This window comes from Carassius carassius, chromosome 26 (assembly GCF_963082965.1).
Source record: "Carassius carassius chromosome 26, fCarCar2.1, whole genome shotgun sequence".
Taxonomy (NCBI): domain Eukaryota; kingdom Metazoa; phylum Chordata; class Actinopteri; order Cypriniformes; family Cyprinidae; genus Carassius; species Carassius carassius.
The window spans coordinates 671,345-696,775 of record NC_081780.1 but is presented as its reverse complement, the minus strand read 5'-3'; the positions used below and the strand labels follow the sequence as shown (position 1 = coordinate 696,775).

Sequence of the window (25,431 nt, the reverse complement as noted above, 5' to 3'; positions counted from 1 at the left end):
AAAAGGCTCATACAGAATTAGATTTTTTTTGAAAATCTAAAAATGCACAAAGTTTTCTGTGAGGGGTAGGCTTAGGTGTAGGTGATAGAAGATAGTGTTTGTACGGTATAAAAACCTTTATATCATTAATACTATATTATTATTACTATTTTATTTTATTTATTATTTGAAAATCTAAAAATGAAACATTTTTGAGCCAAGTGGATTTTGAATGCAGCTTCCAAAAGTAAAAACATAGTCGCATAGCAATAATAATATTATAAAAAATAATATTTTTTATATTTTATATGATCACACCGTTGTGATTAGAACGTTCAGTGAGGCACATCACCAAGCTGCTGAATTCAAATCTGCATTCCCTGGCTGATGCTGAGCATTATAACCAATCACAAAAGATTCTGTTGAGCATGTGAAAGGAGTGGCCAATCAGAAGCGTCCAGATGAGTCATCGCTGAGTGTTCTGTTGTTCTAGTGCACCCGCTCACTGAATTCTGCTCCCAGGTGAATTCTCTCATCAACAAAGTGCAGATCTACATATGACTTAAGTAAGATATTAATTTCACAGTGTTAACAGATTCAGTGATTATATGGGAGTTTTTGAGAGTGCTTGAACTGACTATACTGAAGTCAATGATAAAGTTTTTTGATAATGTAAGTGTTCTATGCTCTCTTTCTGTAGGCATGAAAGTGTTATAATTAGTAACTTACAATGCTTTTATTAAATTCTCATTAAATACAAAGCCAAAACTATTTTTTTACACCAATATCTGGTACTTTACTAAAAAGATGGATTTATGCTTAGTTAATAGATTACAATAACAGGCTACTTTTCCCACCGCCCGTTATAAGTCAACTAACATGATCCATAAAGGTGCAAAATGCATTTACTTACACTTTTTTGAGATTCAAAATATTTCATGATATAGTTAAACACGTTTGGGAATATTTCAAATAAAAAGGAAAAACAACATGTGATGTGTCTGTGTGAGCCCGCGTGCGCGCGTGTAAACTGAAAACACGCGCACACAACCGTTCTTTCTAGAACGGTTAATTTTGGCCATCGGGAAAAAACTACAGGTCCCAGCATGCAGCGCGGTGGGCGTCACCTGCGCCAGAACCGGAAAAGCGCTGTTAGCATTCGGCTAAAAACACTGGCAGCGCTACTAGAAGATTGATCAAAAATCATCTCAATCGTACTCTAAGATCGATTACAGGTGAATGATCGAGGATCTGCGCTTGACTGCAGACTCGCGTCGATTGGAAAACACGCGATGGATGACAAAAAAGTGCGTCATATGAACATAAATGAACATCTCTTTGACACACAGACAGTGCAGCCCATGATAATCTAGATTCATGTGTTTTCAGTTCTCCAAAAACTATTATAATAGCATGATTAATGTACATGTGCTATAATATTCTCAGAGTAACTGTTAGCCTATTAATATAATTTAATATTGTATGGTATATATGAAAACGCCATGGTAATCAATTCTGAATTATCTTACAATGGTACCACCAAAATACTCATGCAATGTTTATTAAATCAGTGTACATTTATTAATATACAATAGCCTACTGATTCTTTCAAAGCAGCTTCTCATTAGAAAACAGGAAAATAACAGTGTTTATGTTATTCAGAAGCAGAATTTATAATTTTATTAATTTATATAATTTATTAATATAATTTTGTCTTCTGTTTACAGCACTTATATCTTCCTTTCTGTTGTTTATTAATGTGGCATTACTAGGTTTGTCACAACAATCAATATATCGACTTATTGCACAATATATATTGCATATATAACATGGTTTTGTCGTGAGGTTCAAGTTCAAATTTAAACACAAAAAAGTTTAATCCACAGATTTGGTTTTGCTTAGGCATCTATGTTTTGTTTTATCCATACAGACATCTGATTTTCAGCAATAGTATGCACTCTTAATTTACCTAAAAGAAGGTCAGGGAAAAATCTCCATAAAAGGTCATTGTGCATTTTTTTTTCTACTGTGCACCTTTTGTTAGAAAATGTTTAATTGTTTATTTATTCAGGTGTTTAATATTTTGATACTTAGTTTCCATGATATAAATATTTGTTGTCATTTGGAGGTGTGTTGGCCTTCTTGCATTATTATGCTGTTATATATTATGATTATATATGTCATTTAAATGACAATAATATTGCTTACCCCAATTATTTCTGGGGCAATATATCACCACATGAGTGTTTCACCGTGAAGTCTCTTCTGATCTGTAGATGGTTGCTGGAAAAGTGAAGAAACCCGGCAAACGCGGCCGCAAACCTGCCAAGATCGACCTGAAGGCCAAGTTGGAGAGAAGTCGGCAGAGCGCCAGAGAGTGTCGTGCCAGAAAGAAGCTGCGCTACCAGTATCTGGAGGAGCTGGTGTCCAGTAAAGAGAGGGCCATCTGTGCGCTGCGAGAGGAGCTGGACATGGTAAACACACGCTTGATCGGGGGGGTGTTATGTGAAATACCTGGGTATGTTTAATGGTAAGTGAGCGGATTAACTCTCAGGGTGTGTAAATAGCCATTGAACAAAAGAAGCAGCATGGCACTTTTTCTAAGCTTTGGTTTTCTTCGCTCTTTTGATAATGTCTCGAGTGTTAACCGTGAACATACTCTTGAGTTGACTGAACTTACTCACAGATGTGTTTTTGGAGCCAGCATATCTAGAGCTTTGGGTTAATCAATCGAAGGTTTAGCAGATGGTAAGTTAACCCTAATTTCTGGAAAACACCCGTGATCATTCGCTGTTGGTGTGTCTGCAGTACAAGCAGTGGTGTCTGGCCATGGACCAGGGGAAGATCCCATCCGAAATCAAAGCCCTCCTGACGGGAGACGACCAGAAAGCGCCGCAGAGCTCCACCAACAAGATCCCCAAAAACATCAAGTACAGCTCCAGCGGAAACATCCAGAACAAGACGTCTTAGACGGATCCGGAGCGAGTTATTCAGTGTTTATCTGTGGTTTTGTAGTAATGGGATGTTTAAAGTATGCTTTTCTGTTTGCATTCACAATAATATGACCATTCAGACATTAGAGAGTTATCCCTGTTGATTTTTACGTCTGTTTGTGAACGTGATTCACGTTCAGGTTTTGTGTTGATGTGCGATTCGTAAACATTTCCTCCTTTTGGAACCACCAAATCATGTGTGATGAAGGATTCAGCGCTCGTGAGTCCAGTCTACCACTGGATAAAAAAATCAATAAATAAAGCTAATTGTGCCGTTTTATCTATTTCTGAGTTAACGTTACAATTCTATTTTTTTTCTCGTAATTCTGAGGCTCAAAATTTGCAAGCTTTTAACTCTGCTTAACTTCGCAATTCTGAGAAGAAACTGAAAAATCTCAAGATGCTGATTAAGAAGTCAGAATTACGGATTAAAAAGTAGCAATTTGTGTGTGGAAACCAAAAATAGTAAAACTCGTAAAAGTCAGAATTCTGCTTTTTCAGAATTGTGAGACAAGAAGTCAGAGTTCCTTTTTTTTAAATTCATTATTCCGTGGTGGAAACAAGCTTCCATGTGACACGATGTGAATCTGATGTGTGTTATCGTCAGTTTAATACATTAAACCTATAGACAGAGACATTATAAGACAGACTTTTGGCCAAAATCTCTTAATCCTCTCTTTGCACTTTACGAGATTTGAAAGATTTCAACGCATAGCACTTCCCTTTTTTCTTGTACAAATAGAGTTGTCTGTGTCTTGTTGATCGTGTATTTATCTCACTAACTGAAACTTAAAGCACTTTCCTTCAAAGCTCTAATTTTTGTACTTAATTTGAGAGTTCCCTCTTTCTGCTTTATTAGGCAGGTTTTACAAAAACAAACAAAAATAACATATTTCAGCACAGACGACTTACGATCTGAATATATATAATGAATGTGAAACTATTTCATCAGTGTTGATCGGCCCAAACACAGAGCAGTGTTTCGTGAAAAGTTCAAGTTTTAATGAACGTGAAACACTTTCAATGGCCTTCAGCACTTTTCCTTGTGACTCCTGACTCTGAGTCTCTATTTTGGCTGGCATGATCTATCATATTTAGAGCTCAAATGTATATTTTTATATGGCGTGTATAAAATGTAGATCGAAGTTTGTTGCAGGATGATGCTTGTTAATGCTTAACGTCTTATTAAACATTGTAGCATTGCTTTGTGTTCATGAATAAAAAACATTGAACCTGAATCTTCTCGTCTTTCTTGCCTCAATTCAGTTTACGATTAGAGCTCATTTATTTTTAGCACTAGTGCTCAAATCAAACCTGTGATGTATTACAAACTAAGGGGGTTTTCTACCCAAAAATGTTCAGTTTATGTTGTCAGACAAAATAATGCTGCTGCTGTCATTCTGTGCATCTGAAGGTTTTTCTTTTGCTGCAAGCACTTTCATTGTCCTCGCTCTCAATATGAAACCTTATTATGATGTGTGTGTTTCATTAAAGCCCTTCGCTTTCATCCTGAATAACAACAGCATCGTCATCCAATACCAAACATGGAGAAACTGTGATGGAAATGTCAGTCCAGCGCAGTAATGAAAAGAATGACTGAAATCTTCTAACTGGTTCAAAATTCACAATTTGTGGGAATAAAATATTTAGATTCGTTTGCATGTGCAGCTTTAAAGCAATAATTCACTCAAACATTTTAACATACTCACCCCTCAGGACATCGGAGATGTTGATGAGCTTGTTTCTTCGTCAGATTTGGAGCACTGTAGCTTCACTTGCCCACCAGTTGGATGCTCTGCAGTGAATGGGTGCCGTCAGAATGAGATGATAAAAACATCACAAGTAATCCACAGCACTCCAGTCCATCAGTGAACATCTGGAGAAGACAAAAGCTGTTTGTTTGGATGTTTTTAACTATAATAAGACCAAGTGTTTTGGTCTGAATCAGGAGAGAAATCTGCACAGATCAAGCAGTGTTCAAACAGCTCTAAACAGATAAGAGGCTGGATTTGATGTGAGAGACAACAGGTGATGCAGTTTTTCACTGGGGGAAGTGTTATTATGGATTATAGACTCTATGTATTTGAGTTAAAAACATCTTAAAGCTGGATTTGTTTCATTTTTTGTCTTCTCCAGATGTTCACTGATGGACTGGAGTGCTGTGAATTATTGTGATGTTTTTATTAGACTCTCATTCTGACGGCACCCATTCACTGCAGAGCATCCATTGATGAGACACTGATGCAATGCAACATTTCTCCAAATCTGACAAAGAAACAAACTCTTGGATGGTCTGAGGGTGAGCACAATTTTAGTAATAAGTAAGTACAGCTTTAGTAAATCAGTCACAGGAACGTTTAGACAGTGGCTTACATTTGAATCGTACAGATTGTTTAATTGTAAAATCACAGGGACACATGTCTTGCATCATGAAACGACACACAAAACAATGAGACAAAACTTATCTGTAACTACAGGCACAAAAAAAATCATCTGAAGATTAACATGAATGCTGAATGGCGCCACCAGGCCACCGTACGATCACAGACTGATCAGAAACACGAACAGAAGAACACGTGACAACACTTTCCTTCCACTGGATTACTGCAGTTATGAAAAGGGTGTTTTGTAGTCTTCCTCCAATGTCATCAGTGAGTATGTGAAGCAGTTAGAACCACACTGTTTGCATTTTAACAGATTTTGTTTAGTAATGTTAATTCTGTAGTGTTTAATCGTGGTGCAACCGATGGCAGTTAAAGCAACAGTTTGCTCAAAAATGTTAATTGTTTACTCACTCACACATCATTATAATGAGTTAAAGAAAACATTCACCCAAAAATTTGCATTTTGTCATTGTTTACTCATCCTAAAGTCGTTTCAATTGTTTATGAGTTTCTTCTGTTGAACACAAAAGAACAGATTTTGAAGAACGCTGGTAACCAAATAATTCGAACCCATTGACTTCCATAGTATGAAAAAAACATGATGGAAGTCAATGGGGACCCATCACCTGTTTGGCTACCAACATTCTTTAAAATATCCCACAGAACGTGTTTATTTGTGTCTAAAATCGTGAGCGCTCAGGAATGTTTTTTACTTGATGCCTCTTCCGTCACGTTGCAGTCAAATAAAACAGTTGCCATGCCAACTTGCTACTGTAAACAAAAGCTTAAAACGCTTGCCCCACCTCCACACTCTTCTGATTGGTCCACTGTTTTGGAACTGACATTTATGAGCGGCGGGTGCTGCATGTAAAAATGTAAATTATTGTAACTTTACACAGCATATTAAAAACGCGGCGCTCATGTGCGAGACACGAGTCATGCACGTCCATCTAGCATGTGTTTAAAAACAAGGAAAAAGTAGCCTAAAGCAATGAAAAAAACACCTTCTGTGTGAATGGCCCCTAAGAAATCAACTCATACAGGATTGAAACGACTTGAGGTTGAGTAAATGATGACAGTTTCGTAATTTTTGTGCAAGCTATCTCTTTAACGTTATACATTTCTGAGCCTTTATACAAACGTGTTGGGTGGGTTAGAGCTAATAGGCCATGCTAACTTCTTCTCCTTTGCTTCGCGGTCAAAAGTATCATAAACCGAGTCTTTGATGAGCATCTTTGCCGGCGGGGGCAGATCGATGACACCCACGTAGTTCTTTTTAGCGATCCGCGAGCTGGCGGTGATGGTGTATGCGTTACTACGGTAACACTTCATAGATGACATGCAGAACGTCTCGCGCATGCCGCGTCTGAAGTTGGCGTTGTACACGGAGTACAGCGTGGGTTTGGACGCCGTGGAGCTGAAGGAGATCCAGGCCACGGTTATGAAAAACAGCGCCGACTGTCTGCTCGGGCCCGCCGTTTCCTTCGGGTGCCAAAGCTGTGCAACGTAAAACGGCGTCCAGGTGAGGAGAAACACAGCGTTGAGCATCAGGAACATCTTAATGGTTTTAACTTTAGTCCTGGGGACGATGTTCATGGTCCTGCGCACCGTTCGCCCGTCAGCGCTAATCCTCCAGATGTAGCGCACCACCCGCTGGTAGAAGGACACGATTAGCAGTGCCGGCACCAAGAAACCAAAGAGAAGATGCGCGATGGCGTACGCCAACCCGTCCCAGCTGTCCGCCAGAAAGAATTCGCAGTGGTTTTGCGATGCTGATGATCCGTAGAATAACAAAGACGGCGATATTAACGCGGCGTCAAAGAGCCAAGACGCCAGAATCATTCGTTTGGCTTTCTCACGCGACACTTTAAAACTCAACGGATACACGATGGTGTAGAAGCGATCCACGCAGATGGACAGAAGCACGTAGACCTGGACGCTGGGGCACAGATGCTGCAAGTATCGTACAGCTTTGCACGCGGCCGCGGTCAGAGGCCAGTGACCGGTAGAAACCTGCAGGAGAACTAGCGGTGCGCAGGCTAGGCTCAACAGCAGATCCGCACATGCCATAGACACGACAAAATAGTTAGTGGTTGACTGGGTTCTCCGGCTCCGATGGATCACCAAACACACCAGCGAGTTCCCCAGCACCGATATTACCCAGAACACCCCGAACACGAGGCCGAGGATCGTGACCTCTGCCGGTGAAAGGTCGTACGACGTCAGCGAGACATTGCTCTGCGGGAAGGGAGTAGGCGAGGAGTCGTCCAGACGGCAGACGATGGGTGTCGGTGTGGAGGAATCATTCCTGTCGGAGTAGTTGATGGCGGGGTTGAAGAGGACGGCGGAGTGGAACGAGGGCTTTATCCCCCCCGCGGACAGGAAGTACACCATTTGCCCTCTTTGTGTCAGATCAAAGCTGAAAGACATGACATGTACAATTAAATCAATTAAAATTCCAAAAGACAATCGTGATGTTAAAGGGTTAGTTCACCCCAAAATTAAAATTCTGTCATTAATCTCTCACCCTCATGTCGTTACAAACCCATAATGCCTTCGTTCAGCTCCGTTTCACAAATTAAGATAATTGTGATGAATTCCGAGATCTCTGAGCTTCCCGTAGACAGCAAGGATCGTAACGTGATCAGCGTAGCAAGGACATTGTAAAAATAATTCATGTGACATCAGGGGTTCGAATATGTTGTTTACATTCAGTGTAAACAATGTAAACAACATATCCGCATGCATACATTGTTGTGATACTCTCCAAAATGGTGCCTGGCTGACGAGGAGGACACAAACTGTTGAATGAAGTCGTTATTATTTGTTATGACGGCGTTTTAGTGCCACGTTTAAAAAAAAAAACAAATCTAAGATTACGAGATTAAAGTCGGAATATTTCAAGAATAAAGTCGAAATATTACGAAAATAAAGCCGAAATGTTTCGAGAATAAAGTCCTAATAGGCCTACTATGAGAATAAAGTCGAAATATTATGAGATTAAGTATAAATGTTTCGAGAATCAGCAAAAAAAAATTTCAACGTGGCACTAAAACCCAGTCGCAATTAGTTATTTTTGCGAACAAAAATGATTTTTGTACCTTTTAAAAATTACGGTTAAACCATTGATTTCACATGGACTATTTTACCAATTTCCTGGACCTGGGAACAGTTGCATTACTATCTACAGAGGGTCAGAGAGCTCTCGGATTACATCAAAAATATCGTAGTTTATGTTCCGAAGATATACGAAAGTCTTACGGGTTTGGAACGACATGACAGTTAATTTCATTAATTAATGACAGAATTTTCATTTTGGGCTGTACTATCCCTTTAAATTACATATTTGTGTCGTGGATCCAAATCATCCAGAGAGCTTGAGTTGAAGCAGAAATTCAATTAAAGCCATCCGAGACTGAATGCTGAAGATGTTCCTCCAGAGACATTCATTAAGATATGTGTGTGTGTGTGTTGTGCTGATGTTTACGTTACTCTGGTGGCTGTTGTAACTCGTGAAGCCCTGACAACATCATATCTGCGAGATTCGAAACAATTCCAACCAAAAAGACTCATGACGGATTCATTCGAATATAAAACCCTCGTTTATATTTACATATGACGATCATATCAACTCAATATCAGCTCAAACCCCTGATTTTTGACGGATAACGTGTGACTATATTAAATACGCATCGTCTCCTGTGAGATGTTCGGATCTTCTGGAGGCCTGTGGATGTCGAGCATCAACAAAAGACGTCAGTCATGTTTAGATTGTGTATTTTTTTTATCCCACATTCACTCACTCGTCGTGTTTCTGTCAGGTTTCTTCTCTTCACATCAACGCGCTTCTTCTTCTCCTCCTCGGATCGTTTCTTTCCCTCATCATGAATCCGCGTCGATTCTCATCATCTTAATTAGTGTATATTTATATTTTCTTTACATCAGATTCACAGCATCCAGTCGCATCACTCGAGACGAGCAATTCCGCGGGCGCGCGCACGCACGCTCCAGTCAATGTATGCAAATCAGATTCGATCCGTGACGCGGCAGTTTAACTGACCTCATGAATTATTCATGTACGAGTTATAAAACTGAGCCAATGATATTTTTTTGTCTTTTTAATCTTATCCTCAAGCAAATATTATATAATATATTATTTAGTAATAATTATAATGTTTGAGGATCAAACAGTCCCTAGTTTTATATATATATATATATACACACACAAAATCACACTAGGAAAAACAGTAAATATTAACTATATAGTAAACTCACACATACATATACACACACAGAAACAGTGATATATTGTAATAAAATTATGACTTATAAAAAATAAACCAATAAATATGAGAACATAATAAAGATAAATAAAACAGTATTTAACAAATATTTTAAAATTTTCTAATTTTATTATGTTATCATATTCACAAACTGCAAATGTAATTTTATGTTTATACCTTTGGCAAAGCATTACCATATACCATATTATTATATACCATGCCATGTTATTTTATATATATATATATATATATATATATATATATATATATATATATATATATATATATACTGTATATTCTATATTATTGTATTATATTTAGCAAATTAAAAAAAAATATATAAATGTAATTACTAAAATAGCTTGGAAACATGTTGAGTAACTGCAAAAATGTGTAATAAAAACATGACTTCATATAATAATAATAATTATTATTATTATTATTCTTCTTCAGTCCAGCTTACTTGTCTTCCTTTAAGTTCTCTCTCATTCAGCTCTGTTTGTGATCAATTGCTGTAGCAGGAGATTCGTCCTATCCTTCCTCGCAGTTTCATCAGTACAAAACTCATTAGTACATTATTTCACATGTTATCTTTTGGGAACAATCGTCTGCTAACACATTAACATTTCTGCATTTTAGTTCAGATGGTGTTTACTATCATTATGATTGAGGATATTAGGATGCGTGCGCTCTGGTGGTTATTTATCCGTTCTGACGTCAGTGACTGTGAATGTACATGAGCATCATGTTTTACACGTCTGTCAGTGGATCTTTGTCACGAGGAAGCTGTTGTCTGAGTGTTCCCATGGCAACAGCGGATGAGACTGTGCTTTTGTGTCTGTTGTCATGGCAACTGACAACTGTATCACCAGAGATGCAGAAAAGGATGATGCTTTCTAATGCAGCTTAAAGTCATGAAACCACATTTTCAGCTGACCTTTGACCTCCGGTGCACACTGCACATCGTGAATAAGCAAAAAAAAAATTCCCAGAACATGTGATATAACCAGCTAAAACGATCATGTGCTGAACCACACAGGTTCACAGTGTGTGGTGTGAGAAATTAGAAACACAAAGGTTTTATCAGAACTCGTCTGTCCTTTTTACTCATTTACAGAAACAAATATTAATGTCTATAAATAGTGCTTTCATTTACACTGAAGGGAGACACTTCTGCTTTAGTGAATCGTCAAGAGTCCTTCAGTGACGTTCACCAACACGAGCAGGACCGTTTTCTAACCGCACAGAAGTTTATGGATCATAAAGGTGAAAAGATTTCATTTTCATGTCGAGAACAGAAATCTAATCCCTTATCCGGGGTTAAGAGCAACTCTAGTTTGATGTTGACATTCATAGAAATAACGCAAGATTAAAATTAACGGCTTAAAGTAAAGTTTAAGACGTGTATTATTTACATTCTTTTCATATGTACAACTAACAGAGTGCATTATTTGTGCTGTGATGATCCGAGAGAGACGACCTCGTCACATCCGGTCCACGGCTCTGATACCACTGTCCACCGTCAGCGTCCCGAACCTGAAACACAAGATTGTTTTCGATGATTACAGTCAAATCGCTGAAAATTGTTTTATTTATTAAGGTAAAAAAGCTGTTCAAAAATGCCTAGCTCTGTGCGAAAATCGAATAACTTCTCATGCCACACTTGCAATCAAGCATCTGTGATAACTGAAAGTGAGTCTTTCCCACCGCTGTGAGGAACTCTGGCCCACTCTTCTTTACAGAATTGCTTTAATTCGTCCACACTGGAGGGTTTTCCAGCATGAAAGGACTGTTTAAGGTCATGCCACAGCATCTCAATCAGATTTACTCTGGTCACTCCAAACCTTAGTGTGGTTTTTCTCGAGCCACCCAGAGTTGGACTTGCTGGTGTGTTTGGGATCATTGTCCTGCTTCATAACCCACGTGTGTTTGAGCTTGAGTTCACACACTGACGGACGGACGTCCTCCTTCAGGATTTCCTGATAGAGAGCAGGATTCATGATTCCATCTGTTATGAAAGTGGTCCAGGTCCTGAAGACACACGCTTGGAGCTCTCCCATGATGCTGTTTTTGCCCGGTCTCTTTCTTATTGTTGAATCGTGAACACTGATGTTAATTGAGGCGAGTGAGGCCTGCAGGTCTTTAGATGTTGTTCTGGGTTCTTTTATGAGCTCCTGGATGAGTCCTCGTTGTGCTCTTGGAGTGATTTCGGTCAGACGGACACTCCTGGGAAGGTTCAACACTGTTCCAAGTGTTTTCTCCATTTGTGGATAATGGCTCTGACTGTGGTTCGCAGGACTCCCAAAGCCTTAGAAATGGCTTTATAACCCTTTCAAGACTGATGCACGTCTACTATTTTGTTTCTCATCTGTTCTTGAGTTTATTTAGATTGCAGCATGATGTGTTGCTCTTCAAGCATGCTTCATTTTGTCAGACAGGTTGTATTGAAGTGATTTCTTGATTCAACAGGTCTGGCAGTCTACAATAACGAGAATAATCACAGTTCTTTCGTGATTTAACAGGAGGGGCAATTAATTTTTCATGCAGGGCCAGGTATGTTTAGACAGCTTTTTTCCCTTAATAAAGGAAATCATCATTTAAAAACTGCTTTTGTATTAACTTGCATTACCTCTGTGTATTATTAAAATTAGTTTGATGATCTGAATCTTTCCAGTGTGACAAATATGCAACAAGAAAAATAAAACGTAAAAAAAAATTCATGGCACTGTATTAGTTAAACATTTTTTTACTCCAAACTCGCGTTATGAGGCTGATGTGGCTTCTTATCACAGAACATTTTTCCTGGAACATAATTCGTTTTATTACTCCTATGAGTCTCTCTTGTGGAGCTTCTGTGCGAGGGCGCCCTCCAGTGGTGAGTATGAATGAACCAAATTACATATAAGTTTAACATTGTGTACTTTTCATTTTATGATAACTGCCATTTTTTGCGACTCCCCTATTTAACACAATAATGATATTTAAATTTAAAAACATCATCACTGTATATTGCAACCCAAATTATTACTGTTTTCCAACCAAATTGATCAGAATAATGACTCTACCGTCCTTTGTAGAACTGAAATTGAATTTGCTTTATATTTGATGAATTTTGTAACATTCACACTGTTATTTTTCTGTTTCTATATTGTATAAAGCACTATAGAAATCCAAGTAATCGTAAAGGTTCACCTCTCCAGGAACAGGTTGTTCTCCATCAGCTCCTTCACGACTCCTTCCATCTCCTCCTTCAGCTTCTTCATCCTGTTAATCAGAATTATGTGTTAATGATGGTGAATTTTCATTAGATAACTTAACCCATTCTGCACCTGTTGTTATATTACACACACCTGATTAGCATCGGCTCTGACTGTTTACGACTCTATGCTAATTTCTAAAATAAAATAACTAGGTCTGTCAGGTGATTAAAATATTCAATCGAATCAATTATTTGATGGTTAACTAATCCAATTTATTGTGGATTAATCACACATCAATCGACTTAACAAAAAAAGTAGCTTTAGAAAGAAATATTTAGATTGAAAACATTGCATAAATAATGATAACAATACAATCGGACACAGGACAGATAAGTAATGCATCTTTCGAATCTGTAAAAACTCAACGTTTATTTGTGTGCACTCACAATAACAACTAAATGTTGTGCTTTTGTAAAATAAAGCAAACAGGACATGCTTACTGCCGTCTTAATGCAGTCTCTTTGCTGTTTTTCCCTGCCGTTCATAATTATTATATTTTGCGTGCTCTTGAGTGCTTATTAGGCTATGTAGACAATTAAAGGCTCATTATTTATATGGTTTATTAATAAACGTGCGACTAATAGTCAACTAATGCTTACAATGAATGACAACAAGGGGACCAGAAAAGTCTTTTAGTAGAGCGCAGCCCTAAAAATAATACTCTAAATATAAAAGTAATTGCGCCAGTAGGTGGCAGCAAGTCACTGTCTTTAGGAGCGAGTCGTTCATTCATGCGATTCGTTCAAAAGGCTGATTCAGATTCTTATTACAGATTCTTAGCTGTAGGTGGTGACACTAATGCACTCTATTGTAGTGTTGTCAAAAGACCCGGTATTTCGGTACCAAGTCGGTACTAAAAAAATGAAAATGTTTGTTTACTACATAGACTGAATCGTGTGACGGGCTACATGTAAACTATATTCTTTGTTGTCTTCTCCTGTCAAAATAATGGAGTTCATTTAGAATCATTCTGAACAAGCAGAAGATATGTCGGTTTCTCCTGTAGTGGGCGGAGCTAATGCGCAAATGGCAATTTCATTGGCTGGCGCTGATCTACCGTCCCTGTTTTGATTTCAGCAAGTCAGTTTGACCGAACACAGACAACGTGATTAATATTCATGAACCCCAGCAGCTCATCAATTCATAGTGCATTGTATATACACTAGTATGCTAGTATAATTAGTAGTAGTATTATCTTTTAATAATAATTAATATGATCTATTCATTTTTTTTTTTTTACAGAAACCCTCAATGACCAAAAATATCTTAAGCATCACCACCAGTCTTAAAATGACAAATATGCATTCATTAAAAGTTCATTTTTACATTGGCATTGTGCTAGAAATATTACTATTATTTAGTAAAATGTATTTGATTCTGCTACTACCGTTGAAAAAATTAATAAAACTATTTATTAAAGAAATAAATCACACAATATTTCTTCCATGTTTCAATTTTTAATAGCAAATCCCCTTTATTTACCAAAAATAAAATGTGTTTAAATTTAATAAATTAAAAGACAAATTAAATTTGGGTGAAACTTGTTTACTGTTTTACATAATTATATTACTTGTAGAAAAACTTTAAACACAATTGTAAATGAGTATAAAGAATGGAACTGGTTTTATTTTTAGTGATAAATATTTATTATTTTTTTAATTCCCATATTTTTGTGTTTTGTTTTGGTACCGAAATTGGTACCGAGAACCGTGGATTTTCACTGGTATCGGTACCGAATACTGAATTTTGGTACCGTGACAACACTACTCTATTGTGTCTAAACTGTAACACAATAATAATAATAATCCTTATTTATTAAACTGTTGTACCAAATCACATTTGCAACAATGCAGATGTTGGGGAAAAACAGCACTATATCATACCCTCATATCTTAAATTTTAGGCTCATATAACTGTAGAACTTCAAGGTTATATTTAGGTTTTATTTTTTTAGTTGTCATAAATTCTTACCAAGTAGTCAAATCGCATCGCATCGGAACATTGTTGGGTACCAAAAATTGTTTTAGTGAATCAGTGAACATGTGCACATCTCTCACCCCAGAGTCATCTCCACCAGTGTGTTGGGACTGTGGTACATCTGCGGTTCGATTCCTCCAGACGTCATGGGCACCATCTTCTGCGGTAACAGCCCCAGCAGCTGCACACATGAGAGCCGTTAGCATCTGTGTGCAATTAAAGCACAGCTAAACGCACAGCTTTTCCTGTTTACTCACTTTATTCACACGCTGCATGAGCAGGGTCACTTCCTGTTCCATGCTTCTGAACTGACCAGTCAGAGTCAAGAGGCGTTTCCGAACGTGATGGAACTTCCTGTAAGGAGACGTACATGCATCAGTCAATGCATGTGTCTGTCCGATCTCCAGAATAACTCAGGCAAAGCAGAAGAGCCATTGAAAACTGCGGTGAATGTAACAGAGATTTTACAGTGGTTTTGGACAAATTAATTCTTGAGCGAACCATTTGGGAATCGTTGAGCAGGTAAGGTATAAACAAATGCATATTATAAGACAATGAAAGTGTCTAGCATTCATAACTGTAATAATTATTTCTAGCAGGACTGTTTGGATCACAGGTGAGCTTCGCTGAGCTCTAGACTGCTGAACGAGAGCCTCTTACTTCATCCACTCCTCGCTCTTGGAGATGAAGAGGCGATATTTCATGGCACACTCGTCTGTGAAGAGCACCCGTGCCTTGGTTGCATGAAGAACCAGCTTTTGCCTGCAGAAAAGCAGAGAGATTTGTCTCATCATTATTGTGCGTCACATGCATACTGTTCTTCAGCTACAGCGAACACACACAATACTCACTTGTCAAACTTGTGGATTTGTTCTTCATTATAAGGCAGACCTGAGGAGATGAGACATGTCAAACACATAAAAAACTAAACGAAAGGAGCGCTGATGAGATCTCAGGAGCTCTCAGACTCACGTCTCTCGGCCTTGTCCTTCTTGAACTGCTGGTAGATGCTGCTGATGGCGTCCAGCAGAACCTTGATCTTCTCCACACTAGACGAGAAACACAGAAACACAGGCAGCAATCAGAAACTCGAGCTTAAAATGTGTCCACTGCAAAAAAAATAATGCTCTTCTTCTGTGTTTTTGTCAGGGCTATTATAGTCAACAAAAACAAAAATTGACGCCATAACAAATACTTTCCTTACTTGAAACATGATAAATGTTAGCTGAAATAAAATAAAATGAAATATAAATAATTCTAACCAATTTTTTATTTCTGCTAGTTTGCCAAAGCAACTTTTCTCATTTTTTATTTCATTTAACCTGATGGTCTACAATAAATGAAGCTAAAATGGAAATTAAAAAAAACATTATATAGACATATTTCAAAACAATAAAAACAAAACAAAATTAATTCAAATTAACAGAACTTAAAAAAATATTTTTAAAAACAATTATATATATATATATATATATATAAATCACAAAATATTATCAAAAACTATAATAATGTTTTAATGATACTAAAATAACAATAATATTTTTTGTCTTGTTCTCCATTAAAAAAAATTCTAAACCTTCTTAATCAAGATACATTCACTGGATTAGAAAAATTACTTTTTGACTGATACATTTATCAAAATAAATTTTAATTATTATTTGTTCTTGTTTTATTTTTGATAGAGTCTAATTTTGATATATTATCCAGAAAACAAAACTTAATATCTGAAGTCACTTTGCTTCTGCAGTAAATGTATCCTGATCTTTTCTTTCTTTCTTTCTTTCTTTCAGCTGAAGTTAACTTCATTTCAAGTAATGAAAATGTTAAGTTTTTTTTCTAGCTTCAGATAAAAGCGCTTCTTTAATGTAATTTAAAGAAGTGCAGATATTTGCACCGGAAAACAAGACAAATGTAATGAGGAAGAACCAGATTTTTTGCATTGATGAAAACAGCGCTTTGCCCCGTTTGTTTTGAGGAAATGAGACGTTTGGTTCTCCAGGGTAATGGACGCTGAAGCAGTGACACTCACTTCCTGTCCTCCGGGTGCGTTCCCACTTGCTGCATCCACGTATCGGTCAGACTTCCTCCCGACAGGAACATGATGCTGATGTCCTGAAGCGTTTGCTCCATGGAGCCCAGAGAGCTGGAGAGCTGCACACGTGATCAACACACTTTCATGAAGAACTCACGCTTGCATTTTGAGTTTAAGATGACTTAAGGGAGCTCTTTTGAATCTATTAAGGTGAAATGGTTAATAAAGACTTAGTAGCAACAATTAAATAATTAAATGGAATGTTTAACCGCAGGTTTTCACAACAAAACCCCACGTGGTTGCAACTCAAAACTAGCCAAATTGTGTTTCAAGATGAGTAAAATACAGGTTTTTTAACAAAGGTTCCTTAAGTTGCACCATTCGGTTTGTGAATCATCAGTATCTCACCCGCATCACCTTCTTCCTCGCGTCCCGGATCTCATCGCACTCCGCCGACAGGAGGTTTCCCTGCATCAGAACCTCACACCTGAAACACAAACACACAGGGAACATGAAGATCGGACGAGATCTGGCTCTGAGCTCCGTCTGAATCAGGAGTCACTCACAGCTGCTCGGTTCGCTCCAGCGTCTGGCTGCAGTAGTTACACATGTGAATCACCTCCGTCTTCTTGTGCGCCGTCTCACTGTACTCGTCTCTGATCAGCTCGCTGAAGCACAACGTTCATATTACGCTTACAGAACACTTCACACAAATAAACAGGAAAATAACAGTGATAAGGCTGCTTAAAAGAGTCATTTTTCAGAATGATTCAGTTCAGTCCAGTAACAATCAATGCTGCAAATTCTTTAATTATGAAATGAATTTCAGCGGTAAAGCAGCTCTACAGAAGACAATAGTCATTATTCATATCAAGTCAGTAAAATTTTGTTTCGATTCAGTTCAATAACAGTGTCAGTATCAGTTAAAAAAAAAAAAAAAGCTATACAGAAGCCAAAAGAGTCATTCTTCAAAATGATTCAGTTCAGTGTTCAATCAGTTCGGTAACAGTGTTCATGTTGAAACATCTATCAATTATAAAAGGAATTAAATTTCAGCTGTAAATCATCAGCTCTACAGAAGTCAACGGTGTCGTTATTCAATTTTGATTCAATTATTAAAAATGATTCAGTTCAATCGGTTCAATTCAATAAGTGTTAATGATGCAAAATCCATCAATTATTAAACCAAATCGATTTATAGCAGCTCTACAGAAGACAACAGTGTCATTGTTCAGACCAGTTCAATTCTGATTCAGTTCAATGATTCAAAATGATTCACAGAATCAGTTCAATGTTTAATCGGTTCAATTCAATAAGGGTTAATTATGTAAAGATTGAAATCAATTCAATTTAAAGCAGCTCATTTCACTTCAACAATTACTCAATTTCAACTATGTCAAGTTCAATTTCAGTTTAAAACAGCTCTGCAGAAGACAAGAGTCATTATTTAGATCGATTCAGTTCAGTGTTGATTCAATTCAACCAAGCCATTATGCAGACCAATTCATTTAACTTTGATTCAGTTTCGATTATGAAACAAGTTTCTGTTGTGCAGCAGCTCTACAGGAGACAATAGTGAATCAATTCAGCTCGCTTCATCAGCGCGAGTCGCTTCGTTTGGTTTGATTCATGAACTCACATCAGGCCTTGCACGCCTCTCCTCACCAGCTCCTGGTACAGAAGCAAAGAATCAGACGTCTTCCACAGATATCCAACATCACCTGCGAACGTCTGAGCAGAGACACGATCAACAGTGATTAAAATAATCTATACTTAAGACCAAACTCAGATTCAGAGACTATAAAAAACAGGAAGTCGTTTCTTACCTTGGTGTAGCTGGCGTCTAGATCCAGATCGTAGCGCGGCTGGACTTTAATTGGGCTAGCTGCAAACAACAGGCCATCGTTATTATTATTAGCAAACGAGCGGTTATTAGTAAAGACTAGTGTGTCAAAGGATTAATCGTAATTAATCGCATCCAAAATAAAGTTTTTGTTTACATAATATATGTGTGTGTACTGTGTATATTTATTATAGTGTATATAAATACACACAAATGCATGTATATATATTTAAGAAAAATATGTTACGTTTCTAAGTATATATATATATATATATATGTATATATGTATTATATATATATATATATATATATATATATATATGGAAATATTTTCAAAATATATACTGAATGTGTGTGTATTTATATATAGATAATAAATAAACAGTACACACACATATTTTTTATGTAAACAAAAACTTTTATTTTGTATGCGGTTAATCGCAATTAATCCTTGGACAGGACTATTATGAATTTAGAAACGATATTATCAATGTTGCAATAGCAAACGGGTCACATGACGATATGAAACGATAAGTATATTAGTAATATATTTGTTAAAAGCTAGATTTGTAGTGAGACGTGTTTTCGTAAGCTTGTTTTCACACAAGCTGGTGCTTTCCTTCAAAATAAAAGCGCAGCTGTCGTTTCTGTCAAAATAAAAGCTTTAAAGTGCATTATAAGAATTGCTGACAGCTAGTGGTTTAAATGCAGTCCAAATTCAAAATATCTCTGTCGAGTGTAGAAATTAGTTACTGTAGTGAGAAGCAGCTTTGAAATATAAGTTTTTATTTATTTTACAGTGCAACTGTTTTACAATATATGGCTACTACTGTCATTATTGTTAGTATATTCTAATTGGTTTGGCTTCCTAAAATCCCAGTGTAAGTGTAATTTAGACCGAGACAGTATATCACAAATAAAAATAAGCTTGAGTCGCGTTTAAAGCTCAGCTACAAGTCAATTCACTGACTTTTTTTTCCTTTTTAAATATCGCAAAATATAATATATCAGTAGCACAGATATATTTGTAGCAATAGACAGCAATACATTGTATGGGTCAAAGTTATGCATTTTTCTTTGATGCCAAAAATCATTAGGATATTAAGTAAATATCATGTTCCTGTAAATTTCCTACCGTAAATATATTTTTTATTAGTTTTATGCATCGCCAAGAACTTAATTTGAACAACTTTAAAGATGATTTTCTCAATATTTAGATTTTTTTGCTCCCTCAGATTCCAGGTTTTCAAAGTTGCATCTCAGCCAAATATCGTCCAAACCATACATCAATGGAAAGATGATTTATTCAGCTTTCAGATGATGCATAAATCTCAATTTCGAAAAATTGACCCTTATGACTGGTTTTGTGGTTGAGGGTCACAAATTGCATCGTGGACGTTTATATGGACCGTGGGATTTTGATATGATTACATCCCTCAGTTATTAGTGAACATGGCAGGACTCACGGTCCTCAAACAGCAGGCCGACGGTGTTGACAGGGTCTCTGCTCAGCAGCATGATGGGATTCTCTCTGGAGGTTTTGGGGAAGGTCTGAGCCTGCCGGTTTGGGTCGAGGACGAGGTGCCGGCCCTCATACAGAAAGTCCTGATGGGATGGAGTTATGTTCGTCCATCTGAAGAGCTGCTCCTGGAAGAGATTCACCCTGGACGGAGAGAAAATATTGCACTGTGAACATAACAACAGTACACATAGCAAGGATTTCTTGTTTTGTTTTTTAAAATTATATATAATGAATAAAAAGAAAACAGATAGAATAGAAAAAGAATGGTTTTGCTAATTGTATAATAAACAAAAAGTCGATAGAACACAAAAAAATAGAGAAGCTATTGGTAGTTGTTTTTTTTTTTAAAGAGTGCAAGTCTAAAAGGGGCAAGAATAGAATTAGTATAGAGTGCTAAAAGATCAAATAAAGATGCAAGAGATGTGTGTTTGGACGATTCTTGCATTCATAGCACAAATTCATTGTGCTTTGTTATTCTTCTAGTTATTTACAAAGCAGCTAATGAAGAAAACAGCTTATTGCACACGACAGTGGTGAATGAAAACTACAACAAATATATTTATGAATAATTTGATAAAAAAAAAAAAATAATAATAATAATCCAAAATTTTTAGGGGGTTTTTGGGGGTCTGAATGCTAAAATAAAATAGTTTTATTTTGCAGTGCGTGAGAAGTGTCCATCGTGATCAAGCTATGTGTGTGTGTGTGTGTGTGTGTGTGTGAGTTGCACGCATCCTCACGTGTTGTATGTGTGTATGTAGATGTGATGGAGCGTGGCCTGCTGCAGACTGAACACGTAGACCACGATGCGGTGTAAGATATCACTGGTCTCAGCGAAGAACTGGTCGAAGCCCCAGCATTTCTCCTGGTCTGCTTCGAGGATGTTGGCCAGCACTGGAGTGAGGAGACTCTGAAGACCCCTGGGACACACAAACACACATCAGATCAGACACGCTTCTCTTCTCTAACCGAACCGGACCGTCTGGAGACTCAGACTCACTTGGAAAGGCTGCAGGAGATCGGCATCTCTGAGCTCCACTCGATCTTCCCGTTCTCAAACTTCTGATGGCCAGAGATCGCGCCGGACGGCTTCTCTGTGATGATCTTATACCTGCCAGATCAACAACACTCAGCATCTAGACCATACGGACGAAACGATTCACTCGACTCACATCGCCATACTGATCTCACCATGCGATTTTCTCATTGCTTTCTAACCAAATGGAATTTAAGAGAAAATATAAACGAAAAGATGTCCTTTTACTATTTCTCAGACAAAATACTGCCCATTCCTTTGAGAAAACGAAATGTATTTTATGTCAAATAACAGAGCTACCCTTCTACCCTGCAGCTATATTTACCTCGAATCTGTTATAAAAACATGTTTAGAGATTATACACCTCATAACATTATGAAATTTGTGTATAATCATCATTCATAAAATTCTAACATAGTAGAGATTATCAAAAGAAAGAAATGAAGTATTGAAACCGCCAGTAGGCGGCAGCGTTTCACTGTTTTAATGAGTTAGCCACTAAAATCGTTAATTCATCCAATTCGTTCAAAAGTCAGATTAATTTAGTAAGAAAACAAACACCGATGTGAATACTTTTGTCGTTGATAATTACAGACACTATTGAAAAATATACTAGCAAAACAGACAGCTGCTTTGGTAACTTGTTATACTGATAGTTATAGCTAAATACATTGCAAGGTATTAGCTAGCTAAATATATGTGGTGTGTACTAACTATTACACAATATTCTCATACCTCATTCTCAGTACATGCTGTATTTTTTTTTTTTTGCATCCCTCTCTGACCAGCAGTTAAATATAGTCCGCTGTGCAGCGCTTTCTTCATTTTTGGCGTTAACATTAACCGTGTGCTCTCCCATTCAAACACCACTCGCTTGTTTTGGTGAAAGTGCCACTCATTGGTTGGGCGTTACCAATCGGTTCAATGGAGGGGGAGTATTTTTTGTCTGATTTATTATGACATACTCATATTTGATTAGGAACAAAATTCTTTTTACAAAATAAATGAATTCTATTTTTTCATATTATATTTTTCATTTGATCTACTGTGATTTTCATGTTGAAATATTGGGGGGGTTGTAACTGATGGATTTGCATATTGGGGGGGTTACCTCCCCCCCACCCCCCCCATAAACTACGCCCCTGTATATATGCACATATAAGCAAATGTTACAAATGTTACAATGCACAGAATGCCTCCTCAGTCAAATAAAACAGTTGCCATGCCAACTTGCTACTGTAAACAAAGGCTTGTAACGCTAGTTCCGCCTCTGGGCTCTTCTGATTGGTTCACTGTTATGGCACTGACACTGATGTGTGTAAAAGTTTAATTAAAGTGAAAGTAAAAAAAAAAAAGTGAAAAAGTCAAATAAATTAATTATTTTAATTTGACACTGCGTCTTTAAAACACGGTGCTCATGTAAAAGAGCAAGGTGTCTATGGGGTTTACTGAAAAATTCTAAGATTTTGTGATAGAAAGTAATGCCGTGGAAGAAACATATATTTGCGACAGGAAATTGCGTCCCAAAAAAATTTTTTAACAGAATTTGGGTGTCACCTGGTGGCTATTGTTGGTATAACGCCAAAATAAAATCTCACCGAAACCTCAATTTTGTGTTTTTAATATTGGAACATAGCTTATGGCTTTATATGGCTTTCCAATATATGTCAGTTGGCTTTAATTATGTATCAATTTAATATAACAAATATTTTGTTAAAACATTTCATATAAAATAAAATACTTTCAGTACAAATACATGAAAACGTAAACTTCCATAAAATCATCTTTAATGAGTCAATCTTTAAATCTTGAATCAGTCAAACGGCTTTCATCACGCATGTTCAGTCACGCGTGTGAATCTGAAGCTCACTCACATGACTTCTTTGTTCCTGCGTGGCCCTTCGTACGGTCTGAACGGCAGGCAGCCGGTGGCGGCGTGATAAAACGTGACTCCGATGCTCCACAGATCCACCGTGGCTCCGTATTTCTTCTGGTGGTCTTTCCTCAGAACTGCTCGCTCGTACATGTCGGGATGCTGCAAAAACACAGCGAGAGATCAGCGAGGACCGCGAAAAACACGATTATAGAACCAGCTTTACTGACGAGATGCGGATGACAATCGTATTCGATTAATGGTGCTGCCCTAACGTTTCCCATCATCCTCCGCTCACCAGATACTCCTCCGTGCCGTAGAGCGACACGAACTGCTCGTCGTCCTCCAGCTCACGCGCGGCTCCGAAGTCGGTCAGTTTGTAGATGGATCGTCCGTCTTCTCCGATCACACGCATGATGTTCCCAGGCTTGATGTCTCGATGGACGATCCCGTACTCTCTCAGATGATTCATTCCCGCCACTGTCACAAACATCAGCACTGAGAAACTCGCAAAAAATAAACATGTATATGCATCTAAAAACATGACTTTTTTTTTAAGCATGGAGAAGAACACCTCTGCTATGTTTGCGTTGAACAAAACGGTTGCCATGCCAACTTGCTACCGTAAACAAAAGCTTGCAACACTTGCTCCGCCTCCAAGCTCTTCTGATTGGTCCAATGTTTTGGAACTGACATTGATTGAATTTAATTCTTTTAACTTGACACAGCATCTTAAAAAACAAGACACTCATGAGTGAGAAGCTGCGAAAGACGTGAGACGTAAATGCAGTGGACGTACACATCCGTCTAGCACATTTACAAAGAAAAACAACGGAAAAGTAGCACGTGCGAAAAGAAAGAAAACGTGAAACACTGTTCAGGAATGCATTAAAAAAATAATATTCGCATTGCATAATGCCTTCTCTGCCATGTTGCTATCAAATTAAACAGGTGCCATGCCAGCTTGTTATTGTAAACAAAAGCCTGCAACACTTGCTCCGCCTTCAGGCTCTTCTTATTGGTCCACGTGTAAAAAACGCGAAACACTGTTCAGGAATGGCTTTAAAAATATATATATATATATTCGCATTGCATTAAGCAAAATGCTTTCTGTTTGAACGGCCCCTAAAGAACCTTTTTCTGCTAAATACACCAATCTAGAACTTACCGACATCCTGCAGAACGATGAGGAACTCGTCCTCCGGGAGTCCGTAAGCGTTCGTCGGTTCCTCGAGAACCGTGTAGAGGCTTCCGCACGGACAGTACTCCATCACCAACACCTTGTGACGCGTGTTTGACTGACACACAACATAAACATTCAACAAATGATCATCATATTTCTGAATGACAAGAACACACAACAACAGTGACCTCTGATGTTCGTAGTTCGGAGAAAACAGGTATTACAGGTGCTTGTTTGTGCGTCGGTCTCACCTCCTCTTCAACGGCGAAGAGCTTCACGATGTTTTTGTGGTTGAGTTTCTTCAGCACCTCGAACTCCCTCATCTGGACGTCCAGCGGACGCAGGAAGCTCAGGTTATTGAACACTTTAACCGCATAGAGATCGCCGGTTTTCTACAGACAGATTTTCAATCAAGTTACATCTCTCAGAATAAGTGAACGAATCATTCAAAAGATTCACCGAATCAAAATCCACCTGAGAGAGCTCCAGACTGTGGGACAATGTAGCTGTTTACAACACAAAGTAAATGAAGTATAGACAGTGTCATATCAACATAAACACTTGGATGTGTTACCTTGTGTCTACCGCGGTAAACGTTGGCTGTGGCTCCCTGACCCAGCAGGTCATTCATCATCCACAGATAGTTCGCTGTACTCTGCATGATGACTCTATAGATTCACCTGGAAACACATTAGCATACATTACATATTCATGAGGATCAGGTGCATTCAATACACAAACAACAGCATCAACATTGGCAATTGTACCACAGAAGAACTTCACCATTTGTGTCACAAAAGCAGTCATAAGTATCACAGGTATATTTGTAGCAATAGACAACAATACATTGTTTGAGTCAAAACTATAAATTTTTATTTAATGCCAAAAATCATTAGGACATTAAGTAAAGATCATGTTCTATGAAGATATTTCGTAAATGTGCTACAAAAATTTATTTTTTTATTAGTAATATGCATTGCTAAGAATTCATTTGAACAATTTTAAAGATTTTTGTTTTGTTTTGTTTTTTTGAGAACGTGTAAACAACAATACAGAAGAAAAAACA

The 25,431-nt window shown here is 37.6% G+C and overlaps 3 protein-coding genes across 3 annotated transcripts; 1 reads left to right on the top strand and 2 right to left on the bottom strand.

Moving 5' to 3' along the window:
• Positions 1–1,105: 1,105 nt before the first annotated feature.
• On the top strand, positions 1,106–4,210 carry LOC132105442 (cAMP-responsive element-binding protein-like 2). Its single transcript, XM_059510548.1, has 3 exons — positions 1,106–1,286; positions 2,256–2,453; positions 2,788–4,210. The coding sequence occupies exons 1-3, from the start codon at positions 1,272–1,274 to the stop codon at positions 2,947–2,949; spliced, it is 375 nt and encodes a 124-aa protein (XP_059366531.1). The 5' UTR covers positions 1,106–1,271; the 3' UTR covers positions 2,950–4,210.
• A 1,541-nt stretch (positions 4,211–5,751) lies between these two features.
• On the bottom strand, positions 5,752–9,347 carry gpr19 (G protein-coupled receptor 19). Its single transcript, XM_059510547.1, has 2 exons — positions 9,160–9,347; positions 5,752–7,775 (listed from the first exon to the last, which is right to left on the bottom strand). Exon 2 carries the CDS (start codon positions 7,748–7,750, stop codon positions 6,488–6,490), a length of 1,263 nt encoding a protein of 420 aa, XP_059366530.1. The 5' UTR covers positions 7,751–7,775; positions 9,160–9,347; the 3' UTR covers positions 5,752–6,487.
• Positions 9,348–11,014: 1,667 nt separating this feature from the next.
• Positions 11,015–25,099, bottom strand: LOC132105440 (serine/threonine-protein kinase TBK1-like). Its single transcript, XM_059510546.1, has 20 exons — positions 24,940–25,099; positions 24,617–24,757; positions 24,351–24,480; positions 23,481–23,662; positions 23,184–23,344; positions 21,274–21,384; positions 21,014–21,193; positions 20,218–20,414; positions 18,735–18,793; positions 18,548–18,639; positions 17,475–17,576; positions 17,317–17,395; positions 16,906–17,027; positions 15,849–15,925; positions 15,728–15,767; positions 15,537–15,638; positions 15,134–15,230; positions 14,957–15,057; positions 12,832–12,903; positions 11,015–11,175 (listed from the first exon to the last, which is right to left on the bottom strand). The coding sequence occupies exons 1-20, from the start codon at positions 25,024–25,026 to the stop codon at positions 11,124–11,126; spliced, it is 2,184 nt and encodes a 727-aa protein (XP_059366529.1). The 5' UTR covers positions 25,027–25,099; the 3' UTR covers positions 11,015–11,123.
• Positions 25,100–25,431: the final 332 nt, after the last annotated feature.